Source organism: Coptis chinensis, chromosome 6 (genome assembly GCF_015680905.1).
Source record: "Coptis chinensis isolate HL-2020 chromosome 6, ASM1568090v1, whole genome shotgun sequence".
NCBI lineage: Eukaryota > Viridiplantae > Streptophyta > Magnoliopsida > Ranunculales > Ranunculaceae > Coptis > Coptis chinensis.
This window is the reverse complement of record NC_141461.1, coordinates 25,526,620-25,550,136: the sequence shown is the minus strand read 5'-3', so window position 1 is coordinate 25,550,136 and position 23,517 is coordinate 25,526,620. Positions and strand designations below refer to the sequence as shown.

Here is a 23,517-nt window from a genome sequence, read left to right as displayed (position 1 = left end):
ATAGATTTTCTAGGATGGATGGACTGGACCTATTATTTGAACATGGACCCAGTGGATTCAATACATGGCCCAATCAGCAACAAAGCCATGGCTCAGTTGGTTAAACTCAGTGGTTTTATCAGTAAAAAAGAAGCCCGCAGTCAAAGAGTGGGCTAGTCGGTGTTCTTCTTTCTCCGATCATTTTGAAGGAAAGCTACAAGGGTTTTCAAGTAAGTTCGTGTGGCAATACATTGAAGTCCTTGAGTGTTTGAGAGAGGAAAAAACCAAGAGGCAAGTGAGAGCTACTATTCGAATCTACCCAATCGAAATTTCTGACGTTCATTCGATGAATTCGAATCTATGAACTCTTATTACGTTCATTGATATAGTGGATTTTATTCTCACTACCTGTCTTGTCTTGTTTTATTTTTCTGTTTGATTGCCATAGATAATTGTTTGTTCGTGCTTGGTTAGAATTATTGAGAACAATCGAATTCATCGAGTTGTCTCTGTTAAATCGTTACTGGGGATTTGAACTTATATACTAAATCTTGCACTTGATGATAGATTTCATTTTGTGTCTAAGAAATCCTGGATAACGGGATTTCAATTAAGTGTAAACTTACAGCCCAAGAGGATGATTGTAATGAATTTAGTTGGAACTCTAAATAGAAATTATTACATTCTAGATAACTGAATCCTTGATCTCTACTTGAGCGTACAATATCTTGCTAAACTCTTCATCATGCTTACAGCCTTAAATGGAAGACATGGTCTTCCCCCTCAGTCTCTACGACCTCCACTCCTCCCTATTCACTCTTATTAATGCTTCAGTATAAAGCATCCCACGATCTTTAAATACATCTTACCCTGCTATGAACACCAATACCCTGGTCCACCCCAAGATCCAAGTTGCAAAGGACTGGATCAACATAGTAATACTAGTAATGTAGAACAATATCATCATAGTAATGTAGGACTGTCATGATTCAAGAAAGCAGCGAGGCGCTTAATCAAATTATTAGCTTTCTCACAAGTAGGATTAGACAAATGAAATACATGATCCTCCTCTTCTGTCTCAATAATCTCCACATCTCCATTCCAGCCACACTTTCTTAACGTTTCATAATAAAGCCACCCCCTATCTCTCAATATGTCTTTCTCCGCTACACAAACAAGCACTTTTTTGCAAGCCAATCTCGACAAACTTGGCGCACCAGCTCCCACCGGGTTAACTTGAGGATTATCGTTATTCGGTGCGGATGGACAGACAAAAGGCCATAACCTGTCTACTTTACCCTTCCCCTCCGGATCATTTGCCTCAGATCCAATAGTTTCAGACCCCCAAAAGTAAGGATGGATTAAAGCAACTCCAAGAATTTTCACACTAAGACCGCCATTAGGATCCCCAGCTAGCATAGCCATGTTGTGTGCAATATTAGCCCCAGCACTATCCCCAGCTAGAAAGACCTTACTGAAATCAACATAATTTTTCAACCAAGTCTCATCGCCCTTTCCTTCAATATGGGAAGAAATCCATTTCAAAGCAGCCCATGAATCTTCGTAAGCAATGGGTACGGGATGTTCTGGTGCAAGTCTATAGTCCACGGACACTGCAGCAACATTAGCTCTCGAGACAAGTGAGGTTATATAACTGTGATACCTATGTGCAAAAGGAGATGAAATGTAGAAACCTCCTCCATGAAAGTAGACCAAGAGTGGAAGTTTTTGATCGCTGTTGGCTAGTTTTGGGAGGTAAAGTCTTGCTGAGATGTTGCAGTCTGGTATGATGAGTACATCTTTTGATGTGACATTGGTTTGAGGATCAAACGAGGGTGGAACATTGTCAGTGTCGCCTAGCCTTTCAATATGTCCATCTTTATGAACACGGAGGAAAGGAAGGACTTCATCATAGTCTAGTTCAGCCTTGTTTGTATCCATTGCAAAAACAAGCAACAGAGAGGAAGGGAAAGGAAGGGATAGAACTGATAAGGTTGTGTATGTGAGATTTGTTTGTGGATGAAAATGGTTTCCTGAGGTGGCTTCTTGCGTATACCAATAATTTTTTTATTTGCTAAATATATATATATATATACTATTAATGAATAATTAGATCTCAGTCAAAAGAAGATTTCCAGAAATTGATGGTTGTTGAATACTTGAATTGCGGATTGTGAAATGTGGACACATAAGAAATTTGACAACTGCACATGCCTGCCTAACATAGACATAAGAAATTTCATTGTCGAATATTAAATTACTAGATTTACTGGTATGCAGTGAGTGTGAGCGTAACGGAAGTGGAGAAGAGAGAAAACTGAGACAGAAAGAGAGAAGAGAACAGGCTGGGTATGAAGGACGAGGGGGGAGATATCCAGACAGACAGAAACAAAATGAATATTAGGAGGCTTTTGGGGACAAACTTCAAGAGTTCGAAGTGAGATGAGGTGAGAAAGAAGGAGAGGTGGAGGGAGTTTTTTTTAGTTGGGGGTGGGGGAGGGGACTTTTAAAATCGACCAAAAGAGTTCGCTACGCTCATCAATCAATAGACTCATCTATTATTACTGCAAAAGGTTAAGCATTATAAGCCTCCGAAAAATTGATCATTAAAAGGAAGAACACAAAAACACTATACTGACAAGCTTCTAGCCTAACATAAATAAGATAACAAACTAATCGTCCTATAATCGAACCTAAGATTTTAACGTTTTTGGGGACGCAAGGGTTTGAAGTTTGCAGCAATTTATGGAGGATATAATTGTTGGGGTTTAACACCGATACTAATCGATTCCCCACTACACAAATAACTCGTATTTGAACACAATTCAATTCTAGACAACAATTTCAATATTCTCTATAACCAAACTAACATGCTCAACTCGCTAAACAATTATTAACAACAGATAATAATGTAAAGCAGTAAAACACATATCACAACACAAAGATATATCGTAGTTCGGCCAATGGTGCATACTTCCACAAGAGTTAGTCCTTATATAAAGTGGGAAGGAATATTACAATCACTCATGCCTCTCACCTTACTTAGATCACTCATATCTTTCTGATCTTGTCTCAGAAAGGTTATCTCTCAATCTTGATTGCTTTTAAGATTGGGTTTCTCTATTTGTTCTTGTGTATTTTTGTACCTCTTCTGATTGTTAGGTTTTGCCAAAAGTCCCAACCTTTATTGCAAACTCGCAGTCCACAAATATAGAATTCTCTGAAAATAGGCATGGCATGGGCTACGCTGCCACGCGAAGGCCAAATCGAAATCGGGTCTGGTCGCTAAGTGCACTGAGGTCGATCAAGACATGAACGCGGGTCACGCCTTAGACAAGCCTATTCTGAGCGCGGGTCGCGCTTAGGCTCCTACACGCAAGCAGAACTTCTTAACAACGTATTTTAAGTTGGTAGCATTTTTCGTTGATATACACATACGGAATAGATTGAGAGAAGGACAGAGAATTCCATCTAAAAGTCTAAGAATTGTTTACCAATGCAAATGCCAAATACCTGGCATTGTAACCACTTATACATCATCCATGCAATGGGCGTTTAAATTTTCCTAATATTCTTTATTCTCTCACATGGAGAACTTATAGCCGACCAAACATGATTTTGGAATTGAACGTTTGTGAATTCAAACAGTATCAAAATTAAAGAACATTACAAGAAGTCAACAACTCGCGAGGTAGACAACAAGCACCAAGCAAAAACTTTTCAGCCATAGGGCGCTTTCGTTTTACAGCTGGCACTATCACAGTTAAAGAAATCGGCGAAGTGTTCAATAAAATCGTAAGCGTTCCTACAATTAGGACTATCCAAATGAAACACATGATCTTCCCCTTCTGTCTCAATGATGATCTCCACTACTCCCGTCCACCCACACTTGCTTAATATTTCGTAATAAAGCCATCCTCTATCTCTCAATATGTCTTTCTCTGCTACACAAACAAGCACTCTTGTGCAACCCAGACTAGAAAAACTAGGTGCACCGTTTCTAAGCGGGTTGATGAGAGGTTCATCGTTACTGGGAGCTGATGGGCTCACAAGAGGCCATATTCTGTCTACAAATCCCTTCTTAAGGATATCAGTTGTCACAGACCCAATAGCTTCAGACCCCCAAAAGAAAGGATAGACTAAAGCAACACCATGGACCTTCATAGAAATTGGGTGGAGACATGGAATTGCTTGGACACCTACTCTAGCAAAGATTGCACGTACGCTCGTATGCGGAGTCAGGAATTTATGTAAGGGTGGGTAAAATAGAAGATAAATTACATAAAATATTGTAAAATTCAAACACACTTTAACATTAATTATTGTCAAGGAAGAAGATGGTGAGGTCATCGGAATGATGCGTATCTCATTGTGAGTATCTTGTTCTACATGTAACTTGAAGTTTGATTGATTAGTGGAATGTTTTGTTGGGTTTGTGGAACTGTCGAGCTTTGCTCCGGTGTCCGATCTTGTTACCTTCAGTTTTCAGTTTGGAGAAATGGGCGCGACCGGCGCTCAACCATGCTTTGGACAAGGCGCGACATGCGCTGAAAACACTGGAAGTCGGTAGACCAGCTTCGACCATGCCTTGGTCGGCGCTCGCCTCGCATGCTTTCCTAATTTTGACAGAATTTTGAAATTTTGGCCCAATGCCCATTTTCTCACTTTTTTCTATGTGTACATATATAAAGGAAATAGAATAGGGTTTTGAGACAACTTTGAGAGATTCATTTATTGGGTATTGTGGGAGCTCTATTGAGCTAGGGTTTGAGTGAGGCCTCTTGTTTTTAATTCATGATATCTCTTGTAAACTCTCCAATCTTTGCTATAAAGGAAACTCGGCTCTTGTGTGGATGTAGGTAACATTTACCGAACCATCTAAATCTTTATGTCTCTTTGCATTATTTACTTTTTTATTTATTGTTTGTTTGTAATGGGTGATGATAAATTAGTGGTTTTGCTTGTTTGAGTTTGTTGTGATAACTATCAAAGTCTTAGGTGGGTGATTTCCTTGGTGTGATCTCCAAGTTGAAATCATTTGGGATAGAAAGTAGCTAGATTGAGGTGTGACTTTCTAGTGAAATCTCCCAACAAGTGGTATCTACTACAACAGATGAGACTTTTTGCAACGTTTATAAGCGTAGCAAAAGATCCTAAAAGCGTGGCAAAAGATTATCTGCAATGGTTTCAAAAGCATTGCAGTTGATGCAGACGCAGAAGATAATTAACGACGCTATAAAGCGTAGCAAAAGGCATAAGCGCTAACTACGGACCTAAGCGTTGCTAATGTATAAAAAGTATTGCTGGTTATTTTATTTTGGTAGTTTGACAATTTCAAATAAAAAATGTTTACTGACGCTTTAAAGGGTTGCAAAAAGTTCGCTAAGGCAACGTTTTTTGTATCGGTTGCTAATAGTCTCCTTTAGCTACGGTTTAAAAGCGTTGGTGATGTGGCACTACTTGCTACACTTTGTTACCGTTGGTGAAGGACTACGTTTTTGCAAGTAAAAGTACAATTTACATGCGCTGGTGTATTATCTTTAGGAAGCGTTAGCAACACTTGTAAGAGTTGTAAAAAGACTATTTGATATAATGGTTTATATATTTACAACGCTTTTAAAAACGCAGCAATCACTATTTTATATTTGCAACGCTTTGAATGTGTTGAGTAATTTTCTAATTTGCAATTTTGCATACATTCATTCAACAGTGGCATAAAGAAAACGTTACACACTCAAACATTTAACTAACAAAATATTTAATTGCATAGGTTCCAAATGTAGAAAAGTGTCACAATATCAAAAATAATTTCCATCGCTTTGCTAGTGATATAAGTGTACAATAATCACATCCTAAACTTACAAAATACCATTCAAAATTCAGGGACTAAGTATTACATTTACGACCGTCTTCCATCTTTTTCAACCCCAACAGTCCATCTCTACAGAGTACTCAAGATGTTGAAGCATTCTGCAATTCCAAAAAAGAAAATTGGTTATGTATGAGGGCGGGCACCAAGAAGTGGCAAGTAGAGTTTAAGTGACTATCAATTCAACATGTCTAAAGTGCACCCACCAAATATACACTCAAAAATGATTTTCAATTCCACATAACTTACTAACTTACGTTATTGTTGAGAAACTTCTATTGGTTTTCTTAGCATTGCATGCACTTAAGAGTAAAAAAAACAGGTTGAATAGTTTAATGTTAGAAGTGCTAATAACTATGACAGATATATTACACATTCACATGTACTGTTGCCTAATCCATTCAACCACTACTTTGCACTAAAGACTAATGTACAACGATATCTAACTAACTCAAGAGATTCACAAATTCAAACGACCTGTCAGATGCAAAAGAAAATGTGGTTATACCTAAGATTAAATTTGCACCTTTAGGGCTCATAGACATATAACTCAGGTGGAGAAATTCAACAGTTAAGGTATGAGGTTAAATGCCGCACTTCACTCTCAAAATTTGGAAATGGCTGTATTAGTGAAACAAATGGTATTTCTTAGTTTATAATAGACTAAACTCATATGAACTATTTTGCTTTGTACTTAGTAATATACTTTGTTCCCAATAATGAACTCCCTGAATCAATCTTGAGTCATTCAAATAGCATGCATTTTCAACTTTAGAACTTAAGGTCTTTGGTTAACCGGATACCGTGTCCTATACTCCCACCATTAACCATCTATACTTTTCAAACACTACCTAGTATCTACAAGTCACAAGCAACCTACTCAGGTTGAGTTTATAATCTCTTATAAAAATTTGCAAGTCTATCAAACTGTAATGCCTCCTTTTCTTTAATTCCAAACAACCGAATCAAACCATATCCAACTCCTATAAAATCATATCAGCATAATCGTAAATCTATTAGAACCCAATGATAACTAACATACATTTTCTTTCAACCTAAGTCGAAAGAAATAATTAATCGTTGATTATATTAACTACTAATGTAATTAATTAATGTTCAACCCTTCTAGTTACTACATTCTTTGTTCTAGGTTGCTATAGGCTATCCCTAAGCCGCTACAGGACACTGCCAGGCAGCTGTAGGCTGTTTCCAGCCATTTCCAGGCAAGGCTAGCACCAAGCCACTGCATGCCGCACCAAACAGTTAGAAATTGAACAAAGCTACTCAGTTTTCTACACAACCGACTTATTTAAAACAGTAGAGAACACTTGGGCTTATAACCATGTACAAGCTAGAAAAATATCCTCGTTCACTAATATAAAGGAGTAGAAGGTTAGTTCTATTAGAAATTATTCCTAATGTCAGACTAGAATTTCATGCACTAGAACAAGTGAAAATCAGCACATGTTCAGTAGCGTACAAGTTCTTTTGTCCCATAATAATTAAAAAGTGGTTAAACTTCTTACCAAAGTCAGCAAGCTAATTCCAATACTGCTATTGCAACCTCTCTACTAAATTCTTCAAGCCATTATTCTCTTACTACCCACTACCACATAATACCCAAAGTGCAAACATTCAAAGCTCCAATTCATGTACCATATCCTACACAATTTTAATTTTACCCATAAAACAATTAATACTACTATAAAATCAGTTTGACAAAGTGGGTAACCCTACAACCCATCCTCTAAGTAGATTCCATCATAACACATCCATCACTTTATATCATATTCTACTCTAACATTAATCAGTGTAAAAGAAAAAATAAAAAATTTCCAAACAAAAAACAAAAACCAACATCCAAAACTTTTTATACTTTCATACCACAGATAAAGATAAAGATGAACACACTTTTTTAATATGTAAATACATACCACAAAAAAGTTGGCCCCAATGTGCGCCATGAGAAAGTTCAATTTAGCTTCAGAAGCTGCTTTCTAGTTTTGTAACTCCTCAACCTTGTCCTCGTTTTCATGTAAACGAGTTGTGAGCTCTTGCGCCTGTCTCTCATACTCCTCAGCATGTTTCTCAGCTGCCTCGGCTCTCCTCCTAAGTTCCTCAACCTCTGGATAATGGTAAGAGGAGGATGATGACATTGGGTCTACACCGTGACCAAGACCACCGATGTAACCTGGTTTTGCACCTAGGACTTTATTAGCAATGTCGTCCTCAGTCATGGGAGTAGAACCTTCTTCTAGGGACTCGGCCTGCATCTCCAACATCTTATCCTGTAATTTTAAATAAGAGGAAAGTATCAAACAAAAATAATATTTTAGACAACAAACCGTAATTACAGACAAGAAAGAGGAAATAAAACTTGATCCTCACATAATTTTCTTGAGCAGAGCCACTCCAACCTTTGCCCGGATTATAATACATCATGCAATAAAATTCAATCCTGCCGGGCTCTTGTTGTGTTTGTGCCTCACGCTGTAACAGGTTCAACTAAACATATTATATGGAATGAGGAATATAATTGATGCTAATACCAGATAACCACATCTTGATGGTCAGTTAAGTGTTCTGTAATGAGTACTCAAAAAAATGCAGACAATGAATACCATGTAAGCTTAATCATAGCATATGTAAAGCGCTATAAAAACTCCCCCACACCAATGCAGCTCCCCCTTAACCAAACCTACATAGACCTCTATAAAAAGCACCTCTGCAAAGCTCAAACATTTTTAGCACTAACACAATGCCTGGAGTCGTTAGAAATGATTTATCATAAATGGAATTTAGGCAGCAAAGGAAAGACACCTGCAAGCATCTAAACAACACCAAACTTCAAATCTTGATGGAACAGCAACCCTAGTAGTCTGAACAAGCAAGAACAAATCTGAAAATAAATAAACATGATGAAACAAGAGCTTAGTCATCTGAACCAGATTGGACATCTCTCAAAACTGAAAACAGAAAAATACTACAGGCCGAAAAATACCTTAAACTTAGCAGGCAGTTATGTACTAAATCAGTAGGATATAGAAGGCACAATTGGTACCTTTGGAAAGCTAGAGATGTCTGCTTTCAAGAACAACAAACAATTCAAAAAACCAACATCTAAGGAGAAAGTTACTCCTTTTACTAACGCCTGGCAGAACAGTTCAACAAACCAAGATTAACAAAGTTGGTTTCACAAAGCTATGTGTTAAAAAATCATAACCATCATTGACATGTAACCTATTCTCCTTATTACCCAATTTTCATTAAGCTAAAACCATCTCCACAAACGATTCAATATATATATATATGAGAAATCCAATAATAAATATCCAAGATCTTACTCGAATCTCAAAATCAGACACAGGAAATTATAAGCATATATACCACCTTATCAGCTCGATGATTCAAAAACAATCTTGAACCACCACGGTGGTTAACTTTTTTCTTTGCACGAATGGCCTTGTTGATTGTGCTAAGTTTCTGCAATAAATTTGTGTTAGTTAGAAGTACAACAGAAGACAATTGAAGTTTGAATAATAGAATTTATTTTTACCTTGAAGTTGTCTATTTCAAACCAATCACAAAGCCATTCCCAGTCCCTTTGTGTGATGTTGTCATATGGCTTCCGTCTGCGCTGATCATTTGAAAGAGTCTTGTAGTAAACGTGCAACCTACACCTGAACTCTTTGAGGCGCTGGCCTAAGTACTTATTGACAGCTCTTTCGACATGCTGGAGATGGATGTCAATGTCAAAGCTCCTCTGCAAATAAGTTTTGCAAAACAATGTTAAGAAGAATTCGACTCCACAAATAATAAATCAACTAAAGAAAAATATTTTTATTACCAAAATATGTTCGTGCATCGTTTGAACTTTGGATTTGTATTATGTCTTCACCTTTCTCCAATGATAAAGTGATAGAGGTGAATATTTGCGGCAAATTATGCCAACTTCATTAGCAAATTGCTGACTCCAAGCTCCCACAGGCTTTGACTTCCCTGGTGGTATCTCAATCCTAGGTTTCTGACCTCTCCTTGCTATATGGTTAATGAGAGTGTTGTTCTTTGCCTTGCCTCTTTTGGTAACTAATGATGTCGAACCTGTTTTAAAAGTAACAATAGCACAAATTAACAGCTGGTTAGACACTTTTACTCAATCCCTTTATACCAATCCATCAATAATATCAAACTATTACTATGCAGAGATAACAAAGGTAAATTGAGCCTATTGGACTTACCAGGAGTAGACCCATTAGCTGATTGTGCAGAAGAGTTGGGCACAGACACAGGCATTGTACTAGAACTTGCAGATTGTCCACCGGGTGCCACGTCTATAAGAATAATTAAATTAACAACACGAATAAGTAAGGTCTGCGTGAAAGAAGATATTGGACTGAAATCAAAAGTTGTATGAAAGAAGACTATCTTACCATGAAGAGAAGCAACACCTGGTTGTGTGCTTGGATTAGGCAGAGGCTGTGTTTGAGAACTTCTAGTGGTTCGTCTGCCTGGACCCATGACTGGACAAGAAATATATATTTGACAATTGAATCATATAAATACAAACAAGTAAAAATAAAGCCAATAATTAGTAACATAATCAGGAAGGAAAAACAAATTACACAAAATATTTTAGATACTATCACTCATAGATAATTAAAACTAACTTTACATGACCAATCAATCTATATCAGTATCATCATGTTAGTTTGTAATATAAAGCTATACCTAGGGAAGATACTAGAAAAGATGCTAGACTCTACAAAAATGAAGAGCCTTACGGAGAAATTGGACGATCCTCCCCAAAGAAAAAAAAAAAAGGCACTAGGGTATGGTAGGCAACGCCCACCAAACTTGGTATCAAACCACAACCCCATCCTTCATCCCCCAAAGAAAGAAAAAAGGCACTAGGGTATGGTAGGCAACGCCCACCAAACTTGGTATCAAACCACAACGAATTGGCATCCTTCATCTATTGCCTCACAAGGCACTATGGTATGCAATACCCATATTCAAACATAAAAGTACTTTTACGATTATAAATAGGGAAAGAAAACATGCAAAACCATCAACATTTGTACAACAAAAGAAACCCAATAGCATTTGTATACAACAATAAGACGGACTGAAAGCAAACAGTAAGAATGAGTCGTGACATTCTTATAATAAAGTTAATCATTATTCCTGGTCACATCTATATCATAGTGCAACATAACAATCAAACAAACACAATGAAAAGATTCAGCATGCCCATACAAAATGCTTTCAAATGCAAAAAGTCATGCAAAACCTATAATTTCATTGAAACAAAAATGCTTACTCAAAACAATAAAACTGAAAAATAAAATAAACAAATAAACAAACTAACAAACAAACGGAAAAAAAGTAGTCATTGTCTTCGGCAAAGTGCTCTTCACACTAACAAATTATCAATACAGTATGCAGTTCCACACTAAATTTCCTGATCAAGTGGCCTATAATTAAGCAGTCAAGGCCTAAATATTCATATGCATATAATTAATTCAAGCCCAACAAGCAAATGTTCGAGAAAAATTAAAAAAATTGTCATACAAATTAATTACACAACTAGCTGAGTACTTCATATTAATTTTGTTAACTTATGCAGCAAAACATACCTACTATAATCCACAATTACATAAAAAAGAAAAAAAAAATTACTTGTATCACAAACTAAGCCGCAGAAATTTCTTCTGAGACAAATACTTTTGGCTAGGCTAGAACAAAAAAAAAAAAAAAAAAAGTTATAAAAACCTCACAAAAATCAAAACTTTAAGAAAAATAAAAAAACTTAATTGAAGGTTCTCAATTAAGAACAACTTAGAGATAACTGTTCTAAAAGAATTTGACAAGATAGAAAGTTCACTGATAGCATACTTTGATTTACACCAGACAGAGACGCAAGCCTACCAGCAATTTCTTAATTTAATTAAATATGTTCATAATTCTATCAACAAATCGCGCATTACCAAAGTTCACATTTTTGTAACAATAGAGTCAAATTTAATTAAAAACCTTAATTATTATGTGTAAATAGACCAGCAATACACTGAAAATAAGTTTAATTAAAAACCTTAAAAGAAAATCAGTTTTTAAATAGAGAGAGAGAGAGGGCGAGAGCAAGAGCGAGTGAGACTTACTGATTGTGAGGAAAGAGAGAGAGAGAGATTAGTGCGGCATGAGAGAAAGAGAGTGAAGGCTGAAGATGGAGAGACAGAGAGAGATTGGTTTTGTTCTTATTTACTTTTCTTTTTTGTTTTTTAACTTTTGATGAAAATAAAAGCGCGAAATATCTTGAAAATCGGCGCGGTCAGTGAAATATTAGCGCCAAAACATCAGCAATGGAATACAGGGAATATATTTACGATTTCCTTCAGTAACACCATCGACAGATTCGAAAGCGTAGCCAATATTACTAGTTAAAAGACAGAAATTAGAGTTTCTCCGACGCCTTTGAAAGCGTTGCTGAACCAGGTCACCACTTGCAACGCTAAAAGCGTAGCTACTACACTTAAAATAACTTTAAAAAAAATTAAGTGCGCAAAAATCACTAGCGATGCTTGCAAGTGTCCTAGATAATGTCCAAATCACATGCTACGAAAACAGAGTTGCTATGCTTTTCAAGCGTTGCCAATACTGATTTTTAGCACCCTTTTAAAACCGTCGGGAAAAAACCGTTGCAAAAAGACCCATTTGTTGTAGTGATCAGAGCACGATTTTGAATCATTGGAACAAAGTGTGTGAAGAAAGACTCCACCTTTAGCATTGAGAGCTAGGTGTTTGAAGAAATTCCTCTGAGATGTTCTCCACCGTTGTTTTGGTTCAGTGGAAGTCATGACGACCGAAAAAAAAAACTACAAGATAGAGAAGTTTGACAGAACAAACTTCGGCTATTGGAAGATACAAATCGAAACATTGATAAGTGAGAGGCCCGATGAGATTCCGCAAGGCATATGGGATTTGCAAGATATAAAGGCCTTGGCCAAAAACCAATTGAGTCTTTCGAAGTCGGTAGCCTTCAATATTAAGACTGAGAAAACGGCGAAGTCTCTCATAGAGGCACTTACTACGATGTATGAACAACCTTCAGCCGCGAACAAAGTCTATTTGATCACCAAGCTATTTAGTTTAAGAATGTCGGAGGGGACCTCCTTCAAGGATCACCTAAATGAATTCAACCAAATTAAGAACCAATTAGAGTCGGTTGAGATTATATTTAGTGATGAGGTGTTAGCTTTGGCGATACTTGGACAATTGTCTCCAAATTGGAAAGCGACTATGGCGGCTATTAGTGGCTCTGCGGGAATGACCAAATTGAAGTTTGAGCACGTTGTTAGTATGGTACTAACCGAGGAAATTCGGAGACGGGATTGTCCTTTATCTTCGCTTTAGGGTCGGCATTAAGCACTGAAAGTAGAGGAAGAAATTCAAACAGAAGTCGTGGTAAGAAAAAGTGAAGGGGGAGATCGAAATCTCAAGCCCCTTGATTGCAAAGCATTGAACACAAACCTCGAAATATAAGTGAAGTTGTATGCTACAACTGTGGTAAGCCTGGCCACTACAGTCCCAATTGCCCGTCACCAAGAAACAACAACATTAATAAGAACAAGAAAAAGAAACAATAAGCTAATATTGTTGAGATGGTAGATGATGCCTTAATATGTTCGATAGAGCAAAAGAAGGAGTCTTGGGTTCTTGATTCCGGTGCATCTTTCCATGCTACCTCACATCGAGAGTTCTTTGAGAACTATGCCGAAAGGTGACCTTGGAACGGTCTTTCTCGGCGATGACCAACCTTGTGACATTGTCGGCAAGGGTGACGTGCATGTCAAGATGAATGGCTCGTCATGGTTATCGAGGGACGTCAGACACGTTCCGGATTTAAGGAAGAATTTAATTTCTGTGGGGCAATTGGCGAGTGAAGGATTTAAGGAAAAATTTGATTTCTGTGGGGTAATTGGCGAGTGAAGGATTTGTTACAGTCTTCACCGGTAACACTTGGAAGGTCTCGAAGGGTTCATTAGTTGTTGCAAATGGTAAGAAAGATGGTACTTTCTACCTGACTACACATGGGTGTGAGTCGATTGTCGTGGCACATGGCAAAGAGGATCCGAATGTTTGGCATCGCAGACTTGGTTACATGAGTGAGAAATGAATGAAAATGCTTCACTCTTCTGGTAAACTCCCAAAGTTACAGTCGACTGAAATTGACTTATGTGAGAACTGCGTATTTGAAAAGCAGAAGCAGGTGAGTTTCCAGAGGATGGGTCAGACTCCGAAAGCTAGAAGTCTTGAGTTGATTCATACATATGTCTGGGGGCCAGCTAATGTCTCTTCACTTGGCGGAAAGTTATATTTTGTGATTTTCATTGATGACCATACTAGGAAGGTGTGGGTCTATTTCTTGAGACACAAGTCAGAAGTATTTGAAGTGTTCAAGACTTGGAAGGCCATTGTTGAGAATGAGACAAGCTTGAAAGTAAAGAAGCTGAGATCCGACAACGGTGGAAAGTATGAGGATTCAGGTTTTAAGAAGTATTGTGCTTACAATGTCATCAAGATAGAAAAGACTTTGTCAGGGACACCTCAGCAAAATGGGGTTGTAGAGCAGATGAATAGAACACTGATAGAGAGAGCGAGGTGTATGCGTACACTAGTAGGCTTGCCCAAGCAGTTCTGGGTAGAAAGTGTTAGCACAGCAGCTTACCTGATCAATAGAGGACCATCAGTATCTTTGGATTTTAATATTCCAGAGGAAGTGTGGAGCGGGAAGGATGTGAACTTTTCCCATTTGAAGGTGTTTGGTTGTGTGTCCTATGTCCACATTAGTGACCAAGCTAGAAGCAAGCTTGATGCTAAGTCACTAAAGTGCACCTTCATCGGCTATAGCGGTGATGATTTTGGGTATCACTTTTGGGATGATCAAAATTGGAAAATCATTCGTAGTAGAGATGTTGTGTTTAATGAGAAGGTGATGTACAAGGATAGAGATGAAGCACAAACCAAGGAATCGGGTACAGAGAGCGGCACAGAGTATGTTGAGTTGGAAGACTTCGATGTAAGTCGTGGTATAGTGGGAGCCCCACAATCAGAGGATGACAGTAGTAGTGACTCATAGAATAATGAGGATACTACACCACCGAGTCCATCTCCACCTCGTGCCCTAAGGAAGACATCCAGGCTACATGTATCGAGTACGAGATATCCACCCTCCACCTATGTGAATTATTTGCTACTTACTGATGGTGGCGAGCCTCAATGCTATGATGAAGCATTGGTGGCGAGTGATGCAAGTAAGTTGGAGCTTGCTATGCATGATGAGATGAAGTCCCTCATCTCTAATGGCACGTGGGAGTTGGCCAAACTATCCATGGGCAAGAAGGCTCTACAGAACAAATGGGTGTTTAGAGTCAAAGAGGAACATGATGGTTCCCAGAGATACAAAGAGAGGCTAGTAGTCAAGGGTTTTCAGCAGAAAGCATGTGTTGACTTCACAGAGATATTCTCCCCAGTGGTGAAACTGGATACTATTTGGTCAGTGTTGAGTATTGTTGCGCATTGAAGATTTGTATCTTGAGCAGTTGGATGTTAAAACTGCCTTTCTCCATGGTGACCTAGTTGAGGAAATTTACATGCAGCAACCGGAGGGTTTCATCAAGATGGGTAAAGAGAATATGGTATGCAGGCTCAGAAAGAGCTTGTATGGTTTGAAACAATCCCCTAGGCAATGGTACAGGAAGTTTGATAACTTCACGCAAGGAAATGGCTACTATAAGTGCAATGCTGACCATTGTTGCTACTTCAAGAGGTTCGACTCCAGCTACGTCATCCTATTGCTATATGTTGATGATATGTTAGTAGCGAGTTCTTATATGTCAGAAATTGGGAGATTGAAAGAGAAGTTGGCAAGTGAGTTCTCTATAAAGGACTTGGGTGCAACGAAACAGATTCTAGGGATGAGGATCAGAAGAGATAGGCAGAAAGGTATTCTGGAGTTGTCTCAAGTTGAGTATGTTGAGAAGGTATTGAAGAGGTTCAACATGGGTGGTGCGAAACCAGTTTGCACACCTTTGGCAGTCCACTTCAAGTTGTCCAAGGAACACTTTCCCAAGACTGTTGAGGAAAGCAACTTCATGGCTAAGGTACCATACGCCTCTGCCATTGGAAGTCTTATGTATGCCATGGTTTGCACACGTCCGGATATAGCCCAAACAGTGGGAGTTGTCAGTCAATTTATGTCTAATCCTGGCAAGCAACATTAGGAAGTCGTGAAATGGATATTGAGATATCTGAGAGGTACTACTGAGAAATGTCTATGTTATGGAAGGGGTGTTGTAAACTTATAAGGGTATGTGGATGCCGACTTTGCAGGTGAGGTAAATCGCAGAAGAAGCACTACTGGTTATGTCTTTACAATAGGTGCTACTGCAGTGAGTTGGATTTCTCGATTCTGAAGAAGATCGCTTGCTTTGTCACCACGCAGGCGAGTATGTGGCATTCTGAGGCAAGCAAAGAGATGATTTGGTTACAGGGATTAATGGAAGAGCTTGGGATGAAGCAAGAGAAGAGTGTGTTACACATGACAGTCAGAGTGCTATATATCTTGCTAAGAATTCCACCTTTCATTCTAGGACCAAGCACATTGGTCTCTGGTATCATTTTATCCGATCTATGTTGGAGGATGAGGTTTTGACACTTGAGAAGATCCAAGGGAGTGAGAATCTGGCGGATATGTTGACCAAGACCGTGCCTACTGAGAAACTGAAGTTGTGTTCAACTTCGGTGGGTCTTCTTGCTTGAAGACCATGATGGATGAGCCGAGTGTTTCATTAGTAAATTGGATTTGGATTAAGTTGTTACAATTGAGATGTGATGTGCATGTAGAATCTCGAAGGTTCCAAGTGGGAGATTGTTGGGTTTGTGGAACCGTCGAGCTTTGCTCTGGTGTCCGACCTTGTTACCTTTAATTTTCAGTTTGGAGAAGGGGGCGCGACCTGCACTCAACCATGCTTTGGACAAGGCGCGACATGCGCTAAAAACACTGGAAGTCGGGAGCAACCCGCGCTCGACCATGCCTTGGTTAAGGCGCACTCTGTGCTCATGCCTTCCGAAATTTTGACAGATTTTCAAAATTTCGGCCCAAAACCCATTTTATCACCTTTTTCTATGTGTACCTATATAAAGGAAATAGAATAGGGTTTTGAGACAACTTTGAGAGATTCATTTATTGGGTATTGTGGGAGCTCTATTGAGCTAGAGTTTGAGTGAGGCCTCTTGTTCTTGATTATTGATATCTCTTGTAAACTCTCCAATCTTTGTTATAATGGAAACTCAGCTCTTATGTAGATGTAGGTAACATTTACCAAACTACCTAAATCTTTGTGTCTCTTTGCATTATTTACTTCCTTATTTATTGTTTGTTTGTAATGGGTGATGATAAATTAGTGGCTTTGCTTGTTTGAGTTTGTTATGATAACTACCAAAGTCTTGGGTGGGTGATTTCCTTGGTGTGATCTTCAAGTTGAAATCATTTGGGATCGAAAGTAGCTAGATTGAGATGTGACTTTCTAGTGAAATCTCCCAATATGTTTTCCATTGCCTGTGATAGGTAATGGTGTGGGTTTTCCCTGTGATGGGGTTTTGACACATAAAATATCATTCCATTGTGTACTGTCCTGTTTACATATATTTGCTACCAAATTTCAATTGGTTTAGTGTTAAATCTGATCAAATTAAACGAAATTCAAATTCAAGTCTACTATGGGAATTTCAGACACATTTCAAATGACCACGAACGACACTAAAGACTGCCTGAGACTATTTTCCCTTGTTAATATATTTTCGAAGTGTATGTCTTTTCTATAATCAAAACATGTACATGGAAGAAAACATTTTGATAACTAGCCATGCAGCCTGGCCTATCCTATTAATTTAAGGTTTGTTACTTTAGGTCCTTATGTTGGGTTTGTTATTTGGGGGCTTTTTTTCGCAATAGTTTGTATGGATAGGCCTGTTAATTTAAACATTGCCTAATTTGTTTTTCAACTTTTTATGTGGTTAGGTCAATGGCTTTCTGATAGATATAACCATATAGAGCATGCTTTTATGTATTGGATAAAGTAGGCGTTAATATTATATAAGTAAGAACAATATAACTATTAATAAAGAGTTAATCTCCATTTACATCCTCTCAAATGATGTGTTGTAGTTCATGTTAGGGATCTACCCCAACCAACACGACGAATTTAGAATCTAGAAAACTCAGAAGAAAGAAACAAATAAGAGGAACACACAGATATACGTGGTTAGGCAATTGCCTTAATCCACAAGTGCACCACAATTCACTATTATCAAGAAGTAGTTACAAACACTAATATATCTCTCTCAATCAATCTCACACAAAGCAGTCACAAAATAGCTCGCCTAATTTGTAATCTATACTCTCAAGTTTCTCTCTAATGTGTGATAATAAAATTCTAAGGATGGGGTTCTATTTATAGACTCCCATCTAATACAAGTCCTAAAGCAAAAGGGAAACTAAAACTGATTGAGATAAGGATCATATGTAGTAGTTGGTTATGATAACCAACTCCACTTATATAGTCCTAGTACATAACCAAATCCATGAACTAATGGTTATCAAAACCAAAACCGATTTGGATAGGGCTTTATGTGCTGGCGGTTGCAATCATACTCTAATAACATAACAATCTCCCACTTGGAGATTGATAAACAAAGTAACTGTACTCCTTGTATAACTGGTGCATCATGGTGTGCTTCAACAACAATCCTCAAGCTAGAAGAGCAACCGAAGCTGAACAGAGCTTCAGTTTCTCAATAGTCACTGGTTTAGTCAACATATCAGCTAGGTTCCGACTTCCTTGAATCTTCTCAAGCACTATTACTTCATCTTCCAGAAGCGACTTGATGAAATGGTAGCGTATATCAATATGCTTAGTCCTCGAATGGAATGTTGAATTCTTCGCTAGATGTATTGCACTTTGACTGTCACAATGCAACACATTTTCTTCTTGTATCAAACCTAACTCTTCTAGCAAGCCTTGGAGCCATATCATTTCTTTGCTAGCCTCAGTGACTGCAACATACTCTACTTCTGTAGTAGACAAAACAACTATCTTCTATAATTGTGAAACCCAACTAACGACTATTGCACCCATAGTAAACACATAATCAGTGGTGCTCCTCCTGCGATCAATATCTCCTGCAAAGTCTACATCAACATAACCTTGCAGTCTTATATCACCTCTGTGATAACACAAACAGACATTAGTAGTGCCTTTCAAGTAGCGCAATATCCACTTAACTACCTCCCAATGTTGCTTTCCAGGATCACTAAGAAATATGCTCACAACTCCCACTGCTTGAGTAATATCTAGTCTCGTGCAAACCATTTCATACATTAGACTTCCAATGGCTGAGGCATATGGTACCTTAGCCATGAAATCTATGTATTTCTGGGTCTTGGGAGATTGTTCCTTAGATAACCGAAAGTGACTACCCAAGGGTGTGCTAACAGGTTTAGCATCACTCATGTTGAACTTTCGAATGACACGTTCAACATAATCAACCTGAGACAATGTCAAAGTTCCATTCTCCTTGTCTCTACTGATTCTCATCCCAAGAATCTACTTAGCTGCACCCAGATCCTTCATAGCATATTCACTTGCCAACTGTTTCTTTAGATTTTTAATCTCATTCATATCTGACCCAGCTATCAACATATCATCAACATATAGCAAAAAAATAAGATAACTAGAATCAAACCTCTTGTAGTAACAACAATGATCAGCATTACACTTAAAGAAATCGTTCTTTTGTATGAAACCATCAAACTTTTTGTACCACTGTCTTGGTGCCTGTTTCAAACCATATAAGCTATTTTTCAGCTTATACACCATTTCCTTCTTACTATTCATGATGAAACCCTCCGGTTGGTGATATAAATTTCTTCATCTAGGTCACCATGAAGAAATGTGGTCTTAACATCTAACTGCTCTAGATGTAAACCTTCAGCTGCCACAATATCCAGAGTCATTATGATAGTAGTAAGCTTCATCACTGGAGAAAATACAACAGTGTAGTCAATACCATACTTCTGCTGAAAACCTTTGACTACCAATATGGCCTTGTACATTTTAGAGCCATCATGCTCCTCCTTTACTTGGTATACCCATTTGTTATGCAAGGCCTTCTTTCTAATGGGTAATTTAGACAACTCCTATGTCTTATGGAGTCGATCTCATCTTTCATAGTAAGTTCCCACTTGCTCGCATCCTCTGCCTTTATTGCTTCATCATAGCACAGGGGTTCACCACCATCAGTAAGGAGCAAGTAAGTCACATAAGTGGATGTGGGATACTTTTGACTCGGCACATGTTGCCTAGAAGTCTTTCTAAGATCATTGGTCGGAGTTGGAGTCTGTGATGTAGCAACCTCATCACCACTTTCTGTGTTTGAATGTGGAACATCAGTAACCTATTGTTGCACTATGCCATGACTAACTTCAGTGTCTTCCAAGTCAACAAAGTTAGTCCCACTAACATGTGTGTCATTTCTGTCATTGTACATTATATTCTCATTGAATACCACATCTCTACTCCGTATGTTTTTTCAATTATGGTAATCCCAAAATCGATGACCAAACTCATCACCACCATATCCAATGAATACACACTTCAATGATTTAGGGTCAAGTTTACCCCTAAACTGATCACTGATATGCACATATGACACACATCCAAACACTCGCAAATAAGAGAGACTTACTTGCTTGTCGCCCTAGACCTCCTCAGGTAACCTGTGATTTAATGGAACTGATGACCCACGGTTAATCAAGTAAGGCTTTGTACTAACTACTTGCCCAAAACAGTTTCGGTAACCATGCCTGTATACGCATGCACCATGCACGCTCTGTCAATGACCTGTTCATTCTCTCAGCCACCCCATTCTGTTGAGGTGTCCTTGGCAGTGTCTTATCCATCCGAATAACATTTTCAACACAGTACTCCTTGAAACCAGTATCATTATACTCTCCACCATTATCAGATCTCAAACACTTCAATTTCAACCCTGTCTCATTTTCAAAAATAGCTCTCCACTTCTTGAATACATCAAAAATCTCAGATTTCTGCTTCAAGAAATAAATCCATACCTTTCTAGTAGAGTTATCAATAAAAGTCACAAAGTATGACTTACCACCAAGAGAGGAGACAGATGAAGGACCCCAGACATTTGTGTGAACCAACTCAAGCTTCTGCTGCTTTGGAGTTCTTCCCACTTTCTGAAAGCTAACACGCATCTACTTCCCATATATGCAGTTGTCACATAAGTCTATCCCAGTAGACTTCAAACCTGGTAGCTTTCCTTGTGAATGAAGGACTTGCATTCCTTTTTCACTCATATGGCCAAGTCTGCAATGCCATGTGTTTGGATCTTCTTTGTCATCAGCAACATCAACATAACCACAACCACTGGTAGTTAAATATAAAGTACCATCTTTCTTTCCACGTGCAATAAGCGGTGCACCTTTTGTTATTTTCCAACTTTCACCTGTAAAATGGGTAGTGTAACCTTCACTTGCTAGCTGCCCTACTGAGATTAGGTTTCTCCTCAAATCCGGAACATGCCTGACATCTTTTAGCTTCCATACAGACCCATCAATCTTGATCTGTACATTGCCTTTACCAGCAATGATGCAAGGCTTGTTATCACCCAGATAGATTGTACCAAGATTACCTTGAACATAGCTTTCTATCATATCCTTATTTGAGGTCGCATGGAATGAAGCACCCAGGAGTCGTCTCTGCTCTCCATAGAACAAATTAATGCATCATCTAACACCTCAACTACATTGGCTTCTTGTCGTTTCTTCTTTCCATGTTTCTTACCTTTATTCTTCTTGGGCAACCGACAATCATAAGAGTAATGTCCTTTCTTGCCACAATTATAGTAATCTATCTCGGATATATCAACTTGAGATTTTCCTTTGGATTTAGATTTGTTCTTGTCATAATCCCTGTATGAACTCCTACCCATACTTTCAAAACTCAATGCAGACTCAGAAGTTAAAGCAACATCCGATTTACTTCGGATCTCCTCGGTCAGTATCATATTAACTACATCATCAAACTTCAACTGTAGCTTTCCAGCTTGCTGGCATTTGACCAAGAATGGCCAAAGCTCTAACTTCATCACTAAAAGATATTTCAACAAACTCTAACTGATCCTTGGTCTCGTTGAACTTATTGAGATGTTCCTTGAACGAATCTCCTTTAGACATCCTTAAAGTAAAGAGCTTTATAATAAGATGTACCTTATTAGCAGCAGAGGGTTGTTCATACATAGCATAGAGAGCATTCATGAGATCCACAGTGGTCTTCTCAGTCTTGATATTGAATGCTACTGACTTCCCCAGAGATAACCGAATTGTACCAAGTGCCTTTCTATCAAGCAAGTTCCAAACATCCACAGCCATTGCTTCAGGTTTGGATCCCATCAATGGAAGATATAAATCTTTTTGATATAGATGATCTTCAATTTGCATCTTCCAAAATCCAAAATTTGTTCCGTCAAACTTTTTGATCTTCAGCTTTCCTTCGTCATTCGTCATTGCTCACAAAGGAACAATTAATACCCAAGATCCACAATAAAACATTACGCTCCGATACCAGTTGTTAGGGATCTATCCCAACCAACATGACGAATTTAGAATCTAGAAAACTCATAAGAAAGAAACAAAGAAGAGGAACACACAGATATACGTGGTTAGGCAATTGCCTTAATCCACAAGTGCACCACAATTCACTATTATCAAGAAGTAGTTACAAACACTAATATATCTCTCTCAATCAATCTCACACAAAGCACTCACAAAATAGCTCACCTAATTTGTAATCTATGCTCTCAAGTTTCTCTCTAATGTGTGATAATAAAACTCTAAGGATGGGGTTCTATTTATAGACTCCCATATAATACAAGTCCTAAAGCAAAAGGGAAACTAAAACTGATTGAGATAAGGATCATGTGTAGTAGTTAGTTATGATAACCAACTCCACTTATAGAGTCCTAGTACATAACCAAATCCATGAACTAATGGTTATCAAAACCAAAACCGATTTGGATAAGACTTCATATGTTGGCGGTTGAAATCAGACTCCAATAACATAACAGTTCATTCAACGTGTTACATAAGATATTTATACACCTAATTTGCTAACTTCAACCTCTGAAAATGGGTTCACTTTTATGTATTAGCTTAAGTTGGTAAAAAATATCCTAAGTTTTTATGACCATCATACTAAGCCCATGCAGATGGGGAAAAAAAATATGTATAAAATAGTTGTCAAATAAAAGGCAATCAGGACAATGCAATCATCTCTATGGTTAAGCCTATACCCAAAATAATCTCTATGATTAAGCTAAATAGGCCATTAATCTAAATTAAGATGCAAAAATATCTAACCATATCTATTATATTCAACATGATTTTGGTGTAATATGTTTCACCCCGACATTTTCAACTTAAATATATTATTTGATATATGTTGTTCTAACCTTGACATATATGCTATTAGTATTCATTGGAAACTACTATTTAAGCCACAAAGAGCAAAATCAATGGGTAACCCGGC

General features: G+C 38.0%; 1 protein-coding gene and 1 pseudogene across 3 annotated transcripts; both read right to left on the bottom strand.

The window, feature by feature from the left end:
• Positions 1-617: 617 nt before the first annotated feature.
• Positions 618-2,401, bottom strand: LOC147492317 (putative carboxylesterase 2 pseudogene; annotated as a pseudogene). Its single transcript, XR_015198504.1, has one exon. The product of XR_015198504.1 is annotated as a putative carboxylesterase 2 pseudogene (transcript).
• A 3,319-nt stretch (positions 2,402-5,720) lies between these two features.
• On the bottom strand, positions 5,721-12,282 carry LOC147492316 (uncharacterized). Of its 2 annotated transcripts, XM_086569507.1 has the most exons (10): positions 12,007-12,282; positions 11,528-11,583; positions 10,279-10,368; positions 10,087-10,179; positions 9,696-9,949; positions 9,405-9,611; positions 9,239-9,331; positions 8,237-8,338; positions 7,783-8,136; positions 5,721-5,949 (listed from the first exon to the last, which is right to left on the bottom strand). In XM_086569507.1, the coding sequence occupies exons 5-9, from the start codon at positions 9,711-9,713 to the stop codon at positions 7,846-7,848; spliced, it is 711 nt and encodes a 236-aa protein (XP_086425633.1). In that variant the 5' UTR covers positions 9,714-9,949; positions 10,087-10,179; positions 10,279-10,368; positions 11,528-11,583; positions 12,007-12,282; the 3' UTR covers positions 5,721-5,949; positions 7,783-7,845. The 2 variants fall into 2 exon arrangements, with proteins under 2 accessions (XP_086425633.1, XP_086425632.1); XM_086569506.1 differs by lacking the exon at positions 11,528-11,583.
• Between the last annotated feature and the right edge of the window lie 11,235 nt (positions 12,283-23,517).